This window comes from Bombus vosnesenskii, unplaced genomic scaffold (genome assembly GCF_011952255.1).
Source record: "Bombus vosnesenskii isolate JDL3184/JDL3185 unplaced genomic scaffold, Bvos_JDL3184-5_v1.1 scf7180000013417, whole genome shotgun sequence".
NCBI lineage: Eukaryota > Metazoa > Arthropoda > Insecta > Hymenoptera > Apidae > Bombus > Bombus vosnesenskii.
Window position 1 is genome coordinate 241,774 of NW_022883036.1, and position 17,468 is coordinate 259,241.

At 47.1% G+C, this 17,468-nt stretch overlaps 1 protein-coding gene across 2 annotated transcripts in view; it reads left to right on the forward strand.

Moving 5' to 3' along the window:
• The window catches only part of LOC117237960 (transcription factor Sp9-like), a 71,609-nt gene extending 59,095 nt beyond the window's left edge, over positions 1-12,514 (forward strand). For both annotated transcript variants that reach the window (XM_033502421.1, XM_033502420.1), the window contains one exon: positions 10,616-12,514. In XM_033502421.1, coding sequence (XP_033358312.1) covers positions 10,616-12,367 — 1,752 coding nt within the window. In that variant the 3' untranslated portion in view covers positions 12,368-12,514. The remainder of the gene's footprint in view (positions 1-10,615) is intronic.
• Positions 12,515-17,468: the final 4,954 nt, after the last annotated feature.

Consider the following 17,468-nt stretch of genomic DNA (forward strand, 5'->3'; position numbering starts at 1 on the left):
CGCGACCACTACCTTACATAGTCTTTATTCCTTTGACGAAGCGGAAGGCGCCCGTTTCATTCGTATCTCGGCTAACTGTGGAAAAAGAGTGGAAAGAGTCGTTGTTCTTGGTCGTTGAAAGACAGTCACTGACGCTGAAACAGTGGACGAGCAACTGTATCGTCCAGGTCCATTTAGATTTAGCCAGCGTTAGGTGTTTACGAGTTTTTAATTGAACGTAAATATTCGCAGGTGCAGCTGGTGGAACCGCTCCACAGCTCGTCCACGGATCTCCGCCGCAATTACGAACCAACTTGCGTATATATACGTATATATGTATATCGAGCGTATCTTGCTTTCAATGTAAGCTTTCGTCGTAAAAGGAGCACTTAGGTTGTTAGAAGTATGCCGCTCGGTGTAAATTTATCGGCTCGCGCGTTCGCTCGTTGGCGAATTTCGCCAAGTACCGTTCGCCTTCTTGGTCCCTGCGCCTCTCGTAAAACGCTGCGCGACTAAATTACGACGGGCACTAGCTGCCTAAGACCTGTATCAACCGGCGTTTCGCGAATACCGCGAATAAATAATATCGAGCTCGCGCAGGTGAGAGCCGCGTGTGTGGCCACCTGAAAGAAGCCTGCCTTGTTCCATCCTCTTCTCGCGATTCAACCCCTTATTCTCGAACGATTGATGCTGCAAAAGCGACGTAAATAGCGAAGGGCCATTTTCACCTACCGGAGATTCCACGTAAGCATCGTGGAAAATAACGTTTCGTACCAAGTTTTCATTGTATATTGGTACAAATCAATTTAATGAAGTTTGAGAAAATATAAGGAGTAATCGTCGTTCTTCAAATAAGATACTTAGTTTCATGTGCAATGGTATCAGAAAAATTCTGACAACCCAATCACGTTCCTAATGTTTTCTAATGTTCCTAATATATTGGTATCGTAAGATTTACTATCGCTATTAATATTACATGTAGTATAAATATATTATATAACGTAGTACAAGTTTCACTAGCAGTATCATTACGCTTCGCGCAATCTTCCTGTTCACCGCGACGCTCTTTATTCTCGCAAAATAACAGGATCGTTGATTCGTGAACAATGAAAGTTCGACGCTTTAATCGTTAATCCGGCATATAACCTGGAGCAGCGTGTAAACGTCGATTGTATCAATCTCGGAGGTCGTAGGGCGATACAAAGGCTCCATCGTCAGGGCGTTCGGTGACAGGCGATACAAAACCATCGTATTCTGAACGATGGTCGAACGATAGGTCCGTCAAAAGGTTCATCCATCAGTCGCACGTCGTATCGTAGTTGTCGAAGACTGATGATTCCCGCCAGATGTTGCGCGACATAGCACAGCCTTGGATAGACCCTTGCATGAAACGTTTCGCAGGTTTCGTGGGTCCATCGAAACCCTATCAAAATCCTGGTTCAACCGGTGGATCATTTAAATGCTAATATTCGGTTAATTTATCGTTCGTACGATTGCCTTTCTCGGCTGCGCGGTGACGCTACTTACTTAAACTTTCGTAATTGAAAGAAAGCCGCCGACTAGGACCACCGTGGCAGTGCTGGTGATAAAACGTGGAATATACGGGAACGAGAAGCTCTCGGAAGGCTGATCTAGGAGCCGAATAATATATCGAACGATCGGCCACGCTGGTCTACCTGGCCGAACAATAAACACGACTATCCGACCCCGCCCCTCGCGCGACTCTGAACGCGAGCGCGAAAGATCCTCGGACAAATGGCGTGGAAAATATTGTCGTTATAGCCGGGCCACTTTGAAATATAGGCGGACCGACTTCTACGAGATGACTGGACCGCGACATCGATTAAGGCAGAGGTTGCCGTTTCCTAACTTGGATGAAAATTAACAGCGGTCCCTCAGGCTGTTGGTTTCTTGAACGAGTCGCGATTTCTGTCTTGATTCGATGGTTTCCGTTATGGCTTTTATAATATGTACACCCCCATGTGCACATAAGTATTAGGATAGTTAGAAGATGAGGTAAGCTTGTAATATCATTAGGAAGTTATTTCAGTATAATTAAGGACCTTTGAGAATTACCATCTTGTTCCAAGACTTAGATTAATACATTATCGGTGTCGTTTGTTTGCCAGGAATAAATATTCCCAAGGCGTTTTATATTTATAGTGCTTCAAAGCGCGAGAAATCTTTATGAGGATATTGTACAGAGAAAAGTGAAAACAAAACGTAGGAATAACCGATAGATAGCAAACGGGGAAGTACTCTGCTCGTTGGTATAAAATTCGTTTCCGTATCTCCTATAAAAAAAAAAAAAAAGAAAAAGGAGAGCAAACGACGAGGAAAAAGAAAAAAAGAAACGTGGGGAATCTTTAATATCCTCGTAACGTTAATTTAGTCGAACATTGAAGCTGGCTCCTCGAGCAAATGTAAAGTTTTACGTTCGTCAGTCCTTTAGAACGGTCAGTTAAGTTTTGCTTGCGCAAGAGGCGAGCATCGCCTCGAATAGGAGAAGGGTGAAACTGGCCGTAGACACGGAGGAAATGAAAGACGTTCAAAACGGGTCACCTTTCCGAAATTAGAAGCGTTCTAAAATGAGTAAACGACTAGCCGGGCGATAGATCGGACACTTGGCCGCTAATTGGCTACAGAATTTTATGTACCACTAAATTACTCGATGCAAATGCGATGACTTCCGTCCCCCAGATCCCAGAGATATTCCAGAAGCACGCGCAACAACACGCCGCTTCCCGTAACAGATTTACGCCAGCCTCATTATCCTAATGAAGACGTAACGTCTGAAAAACGAGCCGCGATTTTTGTCGAAAAGCAATTGCTCTATCGACAAAATTTAAAGTTTTAATCACGCAACGTTTAATATCACGCGTCCCTTTTGTTTCACTGTTTGGATCCGTTTGCTGATTGTTCGATTTACCGACAGTTTCACGAAAACTCGACGTAAGTAATCAAAATCCGTTTCAATGGATTATTGACTTCGATATCGAATCGATTAAAACCCGTGGACCTCGATCCCATCTCCAGAGCGGGGAAAATCGAGAGGATCGATGCTTCTCGTGTTTTTTGATGACATTTAGTACGATCATTTTCTCGTTTCCTCTCGGAGACCGAAGTCAATTCGATTATACAGAGGAAGGAACGCTGTCAGCGGGAAGCTATTGCCTTGGACTTCGGCTCCGCTTTAATCTGTCGTCGAGTTAACACGAACCGGGCGCGAGTCCAAGAGGATCGAAGCTACCGACGCAAAATCGCTGGGTACCGGAGGCGATAAAGCGTTTAGGGCGGTCAAACATACTCCGTTTCTTCGTCAAACGTATACTCGGCCGAGGATAAACGGCGTTAACTGGCTACGAATTATAACAAACTTGTAGTGCGCGATTAATATTCCGAACAGCGACGGGTGACAGATTTACGAGTGTTAATGAATCGGTAGCCTGGCCATTTTTCTCCCTGTCGTTTCTCTTCTCTGCGCTCACCGACCGATTTCGATCGTGGCAACGTTCTCCGAGACTTTCGCTCCCTTTGCTGCGCTGCCCTTTGGTTACGTGGGTGCCCCGTTCTATACCCGGAAATCATTAGGTCCAAGGGCAATTTGAAATTTGTCGAGGGCCTATACGGAGGCCAAAAAACTCGGTGGCGAGCAACAACACGATGGAAGAGAAAAAAGCGAGGAAGAAGTAGAAGAAGAAGCAGCCTTCTCTCTGTGTTCCCTCCGGTCGCTCGATAGCCGAATAAATTTGGGCAGCTCCCTGTTTTGGCCCCGGGCCACGGTTACAGCGAGGTAGACTTTTTCGGATATACGATCGGACCTTTCGTAACGCGCGGCGCGCACATCGGACAGACGAGGGACGCCGCGACCAGGGACGAAGGGCGAAACAGAGATAGCCGAGTCGCTCTCTCACGATGGATTTAATTAAAAAACATAATTTAGAAGGGAGGATAACAGGTAGCTGCCGCCTGGTGGGAACTAACGGAGGCTCTTCTTGGTCGCGGTGCAGCCTTGGTTACTCATGAATAAAATTATTAATCCCGTCTCCCGACCAAAGTTTCTATCGTGTCCGATGAGCTTCTCTATGTTTCGTTTCCCAATAGCCGTGCAACAACGTCCACGAAACCTGATTCCACGATGTCCGATCATGGAAATTTACCCTCTTTCGAATTCTCTGAAGTAGACTAGCACGATTCGCCATAGTGAATCTACCGTAGTACATAAATTTCTTCCCTTAACTTTAACGTAAGGTATAGAGAATCGCCACTGACACGCGATCAATTACGAAGGAATTTGTTCTAAAAAATTCATTCGGACTGCGAGATGTAAGAGCCGCTTGAAAATCAATCACGCGAATCTCATCGATTTCGATCGATCAAAAATAATGGATTCTACTTAAATTCCCCTTTACGTATCGATAAACGTATAAACGTGTAAAAGACGTACGAATTTCTAGTTAACGTTAAAGAAATAGAATAAAAAAAGAAAAAAGGACTGCAAAATCTTCAAAAATAATGAAATATTTCTCGTTCGGTCGATATGTACACGTAAACAGCACTAAATATGTACAGGGGTTCACATTTTGCAACGAAGAATTCTTCTAAAAGTTTCTACGTTTTATTTTCATAGTATCGATACCGAGTGTTATATAAATAATATTCGTGCAATCTCGTCGATCGATAAATACACAGTTGAGGACTCTTGAGAAATCGAATCGGAGAGAACAACGGTGTTTTCGCGATGGAGAACACCATCCGCGAAGCAAATAGTGTGTAGGAAGGAATAATAAGTTCTCCGCGCTCGTAGAAGGGTTCGAAAGCGGTAGCAGCGTTTTATCGGGTGAAGTCTGCGTGTCGGAGCAGTTGCATGCGGAGGCCGATAAACAAATAATTAGCATTAGAAACGAGGCACGATATCATGGCGATCTCTCAGCTCGCCACGTATCCCAAAGGGACGCGTCGAGCCGAACCAGAGCTGTAACGACGCCGTTTACCGCCATCAACCGCTGTATTCGTGGTCCGTACACGTTCATCTTTTTTTCCTCCTGTTGGCCGGAGGAAGCAATTAACAGAAAATATGAAAATCTGGCGAACGACGTCGGTCGCAAGCGCGCGTACGCGTCTCGTTTTAATTTAATCTCTCGCGGTCGCTTTTACTGCCGCGCCAAGTTGTTACGGAAGAGCTTATTTTTACAACCCCGCGCCAAGCTGCTTTTATAGGAACCAGATCGATATTAAGATTGCGTAGCAGTCCGTTTCCCATGGCGGAGCATAGCACAGAAGCGAATCGCTTGTGAAACTTTACTGCGCGGTTTATGAGTACTATTTCGCGAGCGAGATATCAGTCCAACTGCCAGCAAACGAAGATAAGTAGCGACACTCGGAATTCATCGAGATTCGTGAGGAAACTCGAAACTATACGCTAGTTTTCTGACTCGAGTTCGAAACTCTCGGCATTCGAGTGAGCTGTAATTCGGATAAATAATTTACGATATCGTGGCGATGTAAAATTATTTTTATGCACCTAACGATAATACTGTTGAATTTGTACTTAACTTGGATGTATTTTACCAGGTTAAGCTTCTTAATAAAGTAAAATAAAAATTTAACCACGTATTATAGTTCGAATGGCATCACGCACCGATACAAAATCCCGATGGATCGAGCGTCCCTCTAATAATCTGGAACGAATACCGCGATTCGTAGGAAATGGGAAGATCCTACGGTATTGTCGGTATTGATAGCCTAATACTCGTAAAAACCAGACGAGAAAAACATGACAAGTTTACTTTTGTGAATCTTCCCACTTCTACGATACTTGGTGGTTTAATACGAAATAGAAGTAGTTTAATACGAAATAATCGAAGGAGGAAATAATTTGATAGATCTGGGATTCGGTAATTGCTGTTCTATAGAAAATGACCAATACGTCTTATCGTATTTTCCTATTTTCATAGTCTACGCTTATTTACGTCGTTGAGAAACTCTCGAAATCTGCGATTCGGAAAAACGAGCGTACCGTTTGGACGATCTCTCTAAAGAGAAACGCAGGTGGATCCAATCAGAAGCAGCTCGAGGCAGGTGCCAGTGAGGAGCCGGTGGTCAATGCCTCTCGAAAACGACCGACGCTTTTTACACGGAAACCAGCGAACACCGCCGACTAATTTCGCGTCCAGCTCTATTACCGGCCCTTCTTTTTCGTTTTTCTTTTTTTTTTTATTTTTTTGCCTCGATACTTTAATTGTCTTTTCGGGATAAGAGAAAGAATCGTGTCATTTCGATCGGAAATATACGAATCCTTTGGAAATGTATTTGGATAGTGGAACCAAAAACGTCTCCATTTGTGGTTTGATGAGGAGAGAGGGAAAGAAGGTTGACGCGTAGACGTCGGATGCGGTTTGCCACACGCCCAGTTGCTTCGACACCCTACGGTTTACCGGGTTCGCACCCTCGCTTCAGCCGACCGTTGTGCGAACCCCGCGTTCAGCTGTCGCGTGGCTCTTGCTTTCGCTCTGACACCCACCGGTTCCGTTTTGTTTCAGCCGTTCACCAACCCTGTCGCTTTCTCTTTACGTCGTCTATAGCCGAACGATTGACTCTTTTCTTCTATACCTTCAATTATGCGTGAGAATGTTAGAATTGGAATACAATCGCTAGTCATTGATTTCGGATCACGTAAAACGCTTATCCTCTGATAATCTACGCATCTCTATACATTTCTATGGCTTCGATTATTAATAACGTAATATTCTAAATGGCAAATTGTCTGTGACTGATCGAATTATTATTTGATACATGGACTCGCGCAATTTATATTATCGTATGCGACACCGTGGTATTTCTATCGTTTCTTCGAAGAACATTCCCGTGCTTATTTCCTGTAATTAGACAATTCATGCAACTCGAACGTTATGCAAAATCTATCAAGCCCGATAACATCGTTTGCTTACTCATCCTTCTTCGTTATATTAGGTTGCCCGAAAAGTTTCTTTCGTTTCATAAGGTGATAATAGACGAACAACAATTTCTGTTTTATATTATCTTATTGAATTAGGTGTGATCCATTTCGTTCTATTTCTATTATTATGTTCGTGCATAATTCAATAAACTAATATAAAACATCGCGCGTCTATTATTTCCTTATAAAACGAAAGAAACTTTTCGGACAACCTAATATTATCGTTCCTTGATTCGAAATCAATTTTTATCAGAAATTTCAAGCGACTGATAAAGTGACGAGAACGTAGAACGTACGATACCCGGCCATATCTGCAAGAACATAAACTATGATCTCTAGACAAGAAAAACATAAATGTAATTATTAAAATTAAAATTATTATATATTACGTTATATAAAAAATTCATCCAGCGTGTTCAACTGCACCAAAGAACTTGGAAATGTCAAAAATTCTACATTAGTATCGACTCCTAAAATCTCTCGAGCTCGTCTACTCCAGGATATCGATGAATCTCTTCGAACACGTGATGAATTCCTTTCGTTACACACGTCGAGCCAATTCGACGCGCCGTCCCCTGTTCACTCGAACGTAAGATTCGCGCGAGAAACATCGACAAAGTCGATTCGTCTACACTGTACGGCAAACGTACCGACAAATTCTTCGTTCCCTTGGCACTCTACTTTCCTGTTTCCTCGAAACGTTTGACCCGCTCATTGTCGGAACTTTACGACGACCTGCATCTTCGAAAGGACTCGGCTGGTGTTACGTAGTTCTCGGAAGATTGCCAGCCAAGAGAGGCGAGGAAGAAGGGAGACGACGATGCTGCCTGGTTTTAATTTATGCGCGGCACAGCCGAAGGCGTTATTAGTCCTAGCTGGCTAGGATGGGCGTGACGTCACGCGGCTAAAACAAAGGATTCTAGCCGTGCCCAACCTACGATGGCTCTCTTTCAACTGTGCCGACAGCAGGCCGCGAACCTGAGACGGATCTCGCTCGCAATCCCGCGCTTTCGGTCTTATGCAGACGAGCGATTCTTCTCTCGCGCGTTGACGCTGCGCGAAAGTGGAATTTTTCCTTTCGACGCTATACTACGATAATTGTAAGTTGCAAAGTTGATTTTTACGTGAAAATAGCATGGAACAGGCGATCGAATTTCTGTAAAAATCCTCCGTTCAACGATAACGAGACTGTGGACTTTTATGCGTTTGTGGGAGATTTGGCGGTTCCAAGTTGCATACAAAAGTATGCGAAATATCGAAAGCGTGGTGCTCGTTACGATACCTAGCAGGTAAAGCAAGCTTCTGCTTAGACTTCGTTTCTCGAATCATATTCGTAAAAATGTGACCGAAAGAAACGTCCGACCGGCGAGCAACGAAAACGCGGCAAATCTCGTTCATTTACGATCGTCGTACGTGAGACTTTATCGCTTCTTTCGTTGCCACGATTCTACGATTCGTTCTTTCTATTCGCCTCACCCGTAAAGCTGTCTAATACGAGTCGCTGGAGTTCGCTAGAGCAAACGAAAACGTGGGCGCGCGAGCCTATGTCGCCTGCGTGCGTAACATGCATAAAACATAAACGATTGGCGAAGAATCGCGACGATCGAAAGACGACAGGTATAAGCGGAGACGAGCGAGCGTGTATCGGCGACTGGAAGGCGCCTCGCGCTCGTGCATTGCTAGCACGAAATAACGACTGCTTTTCGTTCTGCGCGATATAATTACAGACCGGTGTGCCAGTTAATATCGTCCTAATCGATAAGCCTATTAACGCGCTTTACGCGTTCTCGTTGATCTGCTATCACAACGATCATCCACCACGATATCATCCACTCTTCGAGATAAGAAGTCTGACATCGCGAGCAGATCGATTTGACAGGCGTTGACGCGATATACATGCATCGTATCGGAAACTCGCGACCTAAACAGCGGAGACTACATTATCCGGTGTAAGTGGAACGAGCATTTTCTCTACAGCGGTCGCGGAATGAGCGAGGATATAGAGTGAAGAAAGGAAGGCAGAGCAGGCTAATTGAGAGACGTCGTTGTCTCCACCAGGCCACTGTCATATCGTTCCGCCGGATCAATACGTAGCCTGCCTACAACCTGCACTCACGAAGCTCGAAGAGGGCGTGGCTCGTACACCACCGGCCGAGAGATACTCTCTCCCCTTCATCCTCCTACTTCCCTCTCTTTGACTCGTCCTCTCCTCTCTCTCTCTCTCTCTCCCTCTCTCTGGTACCTCTTCCTTCTTCAACCAGCTTTCTCACCCCACAGCGGCAAAGAGCCGAAAGGACGAGGTCGTCTTCCACCCCCGTTGCGGCGAAACCACGGCGAGCAAGCGCCAAAGTTCGTCGCCACCTTGCTATTCGTCGACGCCTCGAAACGAGAGCCATCGCGTTCTCGACTCTCCCTTTTCCAGGATTGTCCTACGATAACGCTGGGGATTAGGGGGCCGACGAGAAGCTTCGGATGGAAATTTTGAAACGACGCTAACGAGGCTCGATACACCAGCTCCGTCAAAGAGTTCCGACAGGGTGAAAGAGTCGACGACCCGAGCCAGAACGACTCCGAGATTTTTTTAAAGAGCGGAACAGGAAAGGAGCTCGCCGTTGACCGCAACCGTGGTTATTACCCTGGCAACCTTGCCCGAAGTTACAGCACGGGGTGACCACGGATTGGTAGAGCTCTCTCTCTCTCTCTCTCTCTCTCTCTCTATCTGTCTCTGTCTCTGTCACGGTGTTGCTCTTTGTCTGGATCGTCGAAGGGTGCGCGCACCCGTTGTCTTTGGTCGGTGTTGGTGCAAGGTTTGAACCGCGTGGGGGCGTGTCGCCTCGATGGCGCCGGCTGCTAATGGCTGCGCGGCCCGCCAGACTTTAATTTCCTGCCGCTTCCGCGGACCCTTTGCCTTTACCTTTCCACGTCCGAATCCGCTTCGGACCCTCGCCAGCCTCCAGCCGTTCGGTAGCCACCGAGGCTCGCTCGTCTTTCCTTCGCTACTCGAAAACGACGTCTCGATAATTTGTGCACGATCGACTTTCGCCGTCGGAGCGGCGTTGAAGTTGGAAAAACGCGAGGTACAAAAGTCGTTAGGGTATAGGGCGCGCAAGATTTCGTTGTTGTCGATCGTGGAGCAAGGGAAACGGAGGTAGACGATGGAGTGGAGTGGAGTCGGGCTTGACGATAGTTTCGGGTAATCTTGGATCTCTCTCCTAGGATAGGACCGGCAATTTAGTGTCATTATATATCCTCGGGGGAAGCCTCGGTTCCGGCGGCCGGTGGCGAGCGAGCGCGGTTTCTTTTTTGGGTCGATTTAGCTGCGATTATGGCCGCATCGAGCGTCCGGTGGATTTCGATATTACGAGCTGCGTTACCTTGAGAAAGCGTCTCAATCGAGCGGGCGATTTCGCCCGGGATCGATATACACGCGGGCGCCTAATTCGCGAAGCCCGCCGAAACTCGTTATTATCGGCTTGCGTAATCGTATCGGAAGAGTGGATCGTAATTCCGAGGTAACACCTGCTCGGGAACGCGTTTCGCCGTAATAAAATCGTGGCCAGCGTGCCATGCTGTACTCGATCGATCGATCGATCGAACGAACGAACGAACGAACGATCTACCGAAGAAGAATTGGACGGAATCGAGTCGTGATCCGTTGGTTGTTTTTTCTTGTTTCAGGATCATCCAGGTTTACGAGGTACACCGTTGGCGATGCTCGCGGCTCAGTGCAACAAATTGAGCAGCAAGAGTCCACCGCCTTTGGCCGATGCGGCGGTGGGCAAAGGTTTCCACCCGTGGAAGAAGAGTCCGCAGAGCAGTGGCAGCTCGCCGCAGCACTCCGCTGGAAGCGGTGGCGGTGGAGGCGGAGGAGGTGGGGGAGGGGGAGGGGGTGGGGGTGGAGGAGGAGGTGGATGCACAACGACCGGAGTCAGTCAAAGACCGGCGGCGACGAGCAGCGCCGGCAGCACGACCGGCGGCTACGCGAGAGCGCCGGTGACTTCCTGCGCGTCGACCGCGCCTCAATACGGCAGCGACCTGTACTTTCCTGGAACAGCGAGCGCCCAACCGGCCGGCGATCCGCATCATCATCAAAGCAGCCTGCTCGGTAAGGTCGAGGGAGCGACCTTGGGCTCGGTGTACGGCCGACATCCGTACGAGTCGTGGCCGTTCAACGCGATGCCGGGCGCGACACACGGCGGTATCAAAGCGAGCGACGGTTGGTGGGACGTTCACGGGGCCGCGACAGCCGGCGGATGGCTGGACGTCGGCAGCACGGTCGGCGTCGGTGTGCATGCCGCGCAAATGGCCAACTACTCGGCCGACTACTCGACGAGTCTAGCGCTCGCGGGCAATCATTTGCTGACCACCGCGACCACCGCCGGCCACAATCTCCTTCAAGACACGTACAAATCGATGTTGCCGGGAGGCCCTCCCGGGTTCGGTCTTCACCATCACGCGGCCGCGACGGCGAGCGCGAGCGCCGGAGCCGGTAGCCCTCAGGGGAGCGGCGGCGGCGTCGGCGTTGGGGCAGGCGGCGTTAGCCAAGCCCCGTCGCCGCGCTCCCAAAGACGCTACACCGGACGTGCGACCTGCGACTGTCCGAATTGTCAAGAAGCCGAGAGACTCGGTCCGGCCGGCGTACATCTCAGGAAGAAGAACATCCATAGCTGTCACATACCCGGCTGCGGTAAGGTCTACGGGAAAACGTCGCATCTGAAGGCCCACTTACGGTGGCACACTGGTGAGCGACCGTTTGTTTGCAACTGGCTTTTCTGTGGCAAGCGGTTCACACGTTCGGATGAGTTGCAGCGGCACCTTCGAACCCACACCGGCGAAAAGAGATTCGCCTGCCCGGTCTGCAACAAGCGGTTCATGCGCAGCGACCATCTCGCGAAGCACGTCAAGACCCACAGCAGCAGCAGCAGCAGCAGCGGCAGCAAGGGCAAGGGGGGAGCGGGGAGCTCGTCAGCCGAGTCCTGCTCCGACAGCGAGGACAACGGGAGTCAGCAGAGTCCCACTTCCAGCTCGGTGCCGCCGCAGCCGCAGCCGCCGCCGCCGCCGCAGCAGCAGCAGCAGCAGCCACCGCAGCAACCGGCCCAACCGGCTCAGGCCCAGCACCAGCAGCAGCAGCAGCAGCAGCAGCAGCAGGCTCTGGTGGCGGCGGCGGCGGCGGCGGCGGCGGCAGCGGCAGCGGCGGTGGCGGCGGGCCAGGACACCACCAACAACACCACATCCCAGACCACCACCACCACCAGTCTCGGCCATCAGCCGACAACGCCCATGACCCCAATACAGATGACCCCTCCACCTCTGACCCCACACCATCCCCACCACCCGCATCTCCCTCCTCTAATGCACCATCCGCATCATCACGCAACCTCCGTCCCGGCGGCGGCCCACCACCCGCACGCGGGGATGAGCATGCACTGAGCCCGGTGGGGCCCGGAGCCGGTGCCTGCAGTTCCGCTGCCGCAACGGCCCTGGGCTCCCCCCTATCCTACCCCCTCAACCTGAACCTCGTCCAGAATCACGCCGCTGCTCACCAGACCATCGCTCACCATCACGCCACCTCCACCTCTGCCTCCGCAAACACCGCTCCTACCCATCACCAACACCAGAACCATCATCACCATCACCACCATCACCACCATCACCATCAACACCAACACCAACAGCAACAGCACTCGCGTCAAAGTAATTCCTATTCCGTGCAACAGAATCCTGGCACGCCGGGGACCGCGCAGACTCCCTCACCCTCGTCCCCCGCGCCTGTACATAGTCTCTAGGTTGACGCGTCGCCACTCTACTAAAGCCCTTCGTTCCATCGGCCGCCCATTCTCTATCGCCCCTGCTACCTGTATTTTCCCCTTCGGTGGATCGGGCAGCGATCCTCTCGAACGGTGCTTCGACTAAACGACGCTCGTTCCCTCCCCCCCGACCTTTCGACTTTTCACGCTATTCGTCGAATCCGATTTCATTCGATTCTTCGTCTTTCCGCTCGAACGAGTCTCTCTGTACAGTAGCGATCGCTGCCTCGTTCACCGATTCTCTTCTACTTTCTCCCTCGTCCTTCTCTCCTTGACCCCTTTTGTCCACAGTTCGAGCCTTCACCCACGCACCCGAGATACTTACCGACTCTCCGTTACTTGTAAATACTTATACATAGCGCGTGAGAAAGATATTATATTAATTATGCGGTGTAATGTTAAGCGGTGTAAAAAAATTCTATATAACGCACTGTCGTCCTGTATCATACACTGATACGTTCGTAGACACACACACCCATACACACTCGCACGCACACACACCTACACACTTACACGTACATCCACGTACACACATACACACGCGCAGAACAATTAAAGAAAATGCATGAAAGACGTGTTGCGCGCGTGTCGTATCGTTCTCGTGTTTGTCTTCAACCCCCCCCCCGAGAATTTTTGGGGTGTGTGCGATCAGAAAACCGACTCAACGAACGTCGCGCGTACGATTCTCGAATCGTACAACATTCACAGATTTTGCTCCGAGCAGGTTCCAAACGTCGCGAATCCTGAAAAACCAGGCAGGTTTCATCGTGTCAAAGAGGAGACCGTAAAGTACTATATTACGGTCGTTTCCCCCTTAGATTGCGTTTGGAACTTGAATCTCGGACGTGATTCACGCGTCGATCGACGAACTCCCTTCGATCTTGATATCACTATATTATGGATTAATTATTATGAATTAATTAATTGATTAATTAATTAATTATTAATTATTATCATTAATTATTATTAATAATTATTATTGATGTATTATTATAAAAATTATAAATTCATTTTAAGAGAGATAAAGAGAAAATAAACGATGCTTTTGTGAGTAACGATGTGCCTGGATGATTCTCTCTTCGTGATCGTGTTTCTCCACTAAACGTCTATCGTCCCTTAGCTCTGCCCCAGCTCCTGCTGCTGCGACGCTTTGGTGAACCCGTAACGCCGTCCGCGGAAGACGTCCTGGTTGCGTATCGCATCCCCCTCGCTTTCCATCGACGAAGGATGCACCTTCAATCGATACGGTTCTATCGTAATCGGCGACAGAGTAAGTTCATCAATTCCAGTCGTTCTCATTGTCGGCCCTCCTAACGAGTGACATCTGACTTCGCTCGTTTTCGGTCCATCGAAATACATATTCGATTCGCTGATCGCGATTTCCGAGGAAAGTGGAAGATTTTCGGGTCACCGATTACGTCGAAGTTTTCCGCGTTGGCAGAAAAGTAGTGAGAGTTAACCAGGAACTGGACAAATTTTCGAAAATCAGACTTCAAGCGAAGAAATTTTACTGTACAGTGTGGCAATCCAATTTCTCCAAGTTGAGTTTTGTAGCAAGAAAATTTTGGAACAGAAAACTCGACGAAAGTATAGGAATCTATCGTAGAATTGGGAATTGAATTGTAATATTTAAAGAAAATTAAGAGAAATATCGTTGATCGATTATTTTCGATCTTTCAAGCCGATTTTCTCAAAAGTAAAATTCCCAACGTCATTTTGTCTATTCTAATTTTGCATCTTACTTCGAGCCCTAACTGTTAAAATCTCTCTCCACGAATGTCTAAATCGTCTAGGTAGATAATCAATATTTTTGCAAATATTCGTGATTACGTTTCGTTTATCGTTTATAATAAAAATACATTATACTTTCGAACGTATTTTCTAAAATTACAAGAACCAGAACATGACCTGTAGTAAAGACTTTATCTCTAATCGACTATGCCAATCAACAGACCGATGTTTCTCATTGATATGTGTAATAAAGTTGAGTCAATACGTTCAATAAGCAATAGAGCGACACGAACAAAATATATCTGTAACTTGAAAACTTAAAGCTCAGTTTATTCCTCAGCTCAGTACATACGATGTTTCTCAAAGTGAAAAAATCTACCGCTGTACATAGTTTCGACTAAATCGTTGATCCGAAGGTCTCGCACTCTCCTCGTTAACGCTCTGCACGCGTTCGACGAAACAAAAGATTAATAACTTAGTTGCACGCGCAATTTGCATTAAAATTATTAGCCAGCGGTTTCTCCCTTTGTCGGTCCGCGAACGAAATCGGCCGCGGCGGTTCTCTTTTTCTCCCGACGATCTCCTTACCGTGATTAACCCGAAAAGGGTTTTTATCCACTCCCCGATATATTCCTGTTGGCCTATTTCTGCCGGTCCAAAGACCGCTCGCTACGTATCCGAGCACTCGCCGTTATTACCGAGGATGACTCGGCTTGTTCGAACCCTGGCCCGAGCCCTTCCTTCGCTAATGCCTAAATAATGACGTATATACGCGACATGCAGCCTTATAAGCTTCGATAAATTTAATTACCCTCGGTTCCCGACCGCTACGTCCACGCGTAATTTACTTTTAATCGCGTGCTCGAAGAAAATCCACCGAATCGAACTACATTTTCTATAGCGGAGCGTGGTAAAAACGGATCGCGCGATTCTTCGTGGTTCGTTTGAAAGGGACGAGGTAATTAGATGATAGAGAATGATCCGTGCGGAGGAAATTGAACAATCTGACAGTGACAGACGGTAAAGCCTCGTTTACGTTAATTCAAGTAACTTTGAAACATGATTTATTTGAATACTATTTATTCGACTCGAAACATTCCAAATTCTTTCTCTCGTCCTCGTTAATCAAGTCACTTGTCTTCCACTACGTAATTTGAAAGACTTCGCTAATGTGAGTTTCTTGTTTTACTCGAATTGCAACGTGCTTGCGAGATTCGAGTAAAATTGAAGCGATATCAACCACCTTGAAAGGGACGGAGCTTGATAAATTGTTATTTTCAGTAGCGTTTCGTTGATCGATTAAGTATCGCTAACTGATGCCAACTTTAACGCACTTCAAACTCCATCGATCAAGTACGTAAATCTTACCAATAAGTACGATCGCGTGCAAGTACTTTCCGCGGTCCTACGAAATATGTACTTTCTACGTTCATCTTCGTATTCGTTCGAAATTTTACCAACGACCATTGTACCGTGATCGTACGCGTCACATACGAATCTCTCGTACGATATGTCCAAAAATATTCCTATAAACGTGGAAATACTTAAACAAACGTTGTTTGACTTTGAGCGAGGCATAACAGAGTCCGGTAGCGAACACTCGTTTTACGGTACGTTCTTTAAATCGGATCAATATGGCAGAGATTACGAAATAAGATCGTTATGCAAAGCAGTAGCAGAGGGTTCGAAGCATAGAGACGCCGCGATCCGCGGGGGGTGCGGTTAATGTTCGAGCCTTATACAAGCCCAGGGGATGGCTTTTTCGGTAATTTAACCAACGAGGGTCGAACGTTTGTTATTCAATTTGCGACCCCCTCGGTACCAGCCACTGCTCTCCTTTTCTACCCACAGATCATCGCGCCTTTACGACCTTCGCTCTTCCAACTCGACGACCATTTCTCCTCCGTTCGGATACGATCGTCGGTATGTTTGCCATCCTCCTACGTATGCACGCATTCGCTCGTTTCCTTCGCCTGCAACCACGCAGATTATCCCTAATGTTGCGCCATTAAGACTACTAAGCCAGATGTACAGAAATCCACGCCATGAGGATTTTCAGCTACGGAGAAGGGGAATTCCGAATCGAAGCAGAAATCGAAAGGTAAACGAACGGATTTACATATTTATATTCAGATCGTGAAATTTTAGATATTCTGGGATTGTAGACGGTGCAGATGCATTTCATTTTCAACGCTTTATTTCGTTTCTTGTATATGGTGAATAATTAACATAAAGAAACAAATTAATAACTTTGAAAGGTAATCACATGTGTCTCTTTCTGCCACAGATTCCGACAAATAAATCGAGTTCCTATCTACACAGACAACTAGGCATTTTGAAAATCGATTCGAGATAATATTTCTCTATTTGCTTTGATATCGTCACTAGAAATTTGATGTTTCTTTTTCTACTAAATTCTTGCCATGTAAAAGTGATCCGACGAAATAAACTATAGATAAATGATACAACGTGTTTTTATTAACAGCCCCTTTCTACATTCTCTCCTATCGCTCCACTCCAGAGAAAGAAAAAAACAATAGCAATCACGATCCAACGCACTAAACGATTTACTTAAAAATCCATTCGTTCGCGTCCTAAGAGCTTTAGATTTAAGAGGACTTTTAAACATTACCTATACCCGCGTATTATAAAATATACTGATCCGCGAGAAGAGGTAAGTATAATCGAGGCAGGTATGACAGGTAAGTAACGCGTAGCACTTATGTATCAGGAGAATGCGATGTGTAAAGCGTCGACACATAAAAGCCATTCGACAAATGTCTCAATACGATAATTGTTGGAAAAATATTTCGAATGGAAATTTTCGAAATCGTTTTCTTTTTTTGTCTCAAAATTAAGGATTTGTTTTGAGAGAACACGATGGGCAAGGAAGCGAAATCCTTTCGTAAAACGATTCTCCAGATACAGAGCCCTTTTTCGAAAAATTTTTCAGGTTTCAATTTCTCGGACATGAGCAAAGACTTTTATCCCAA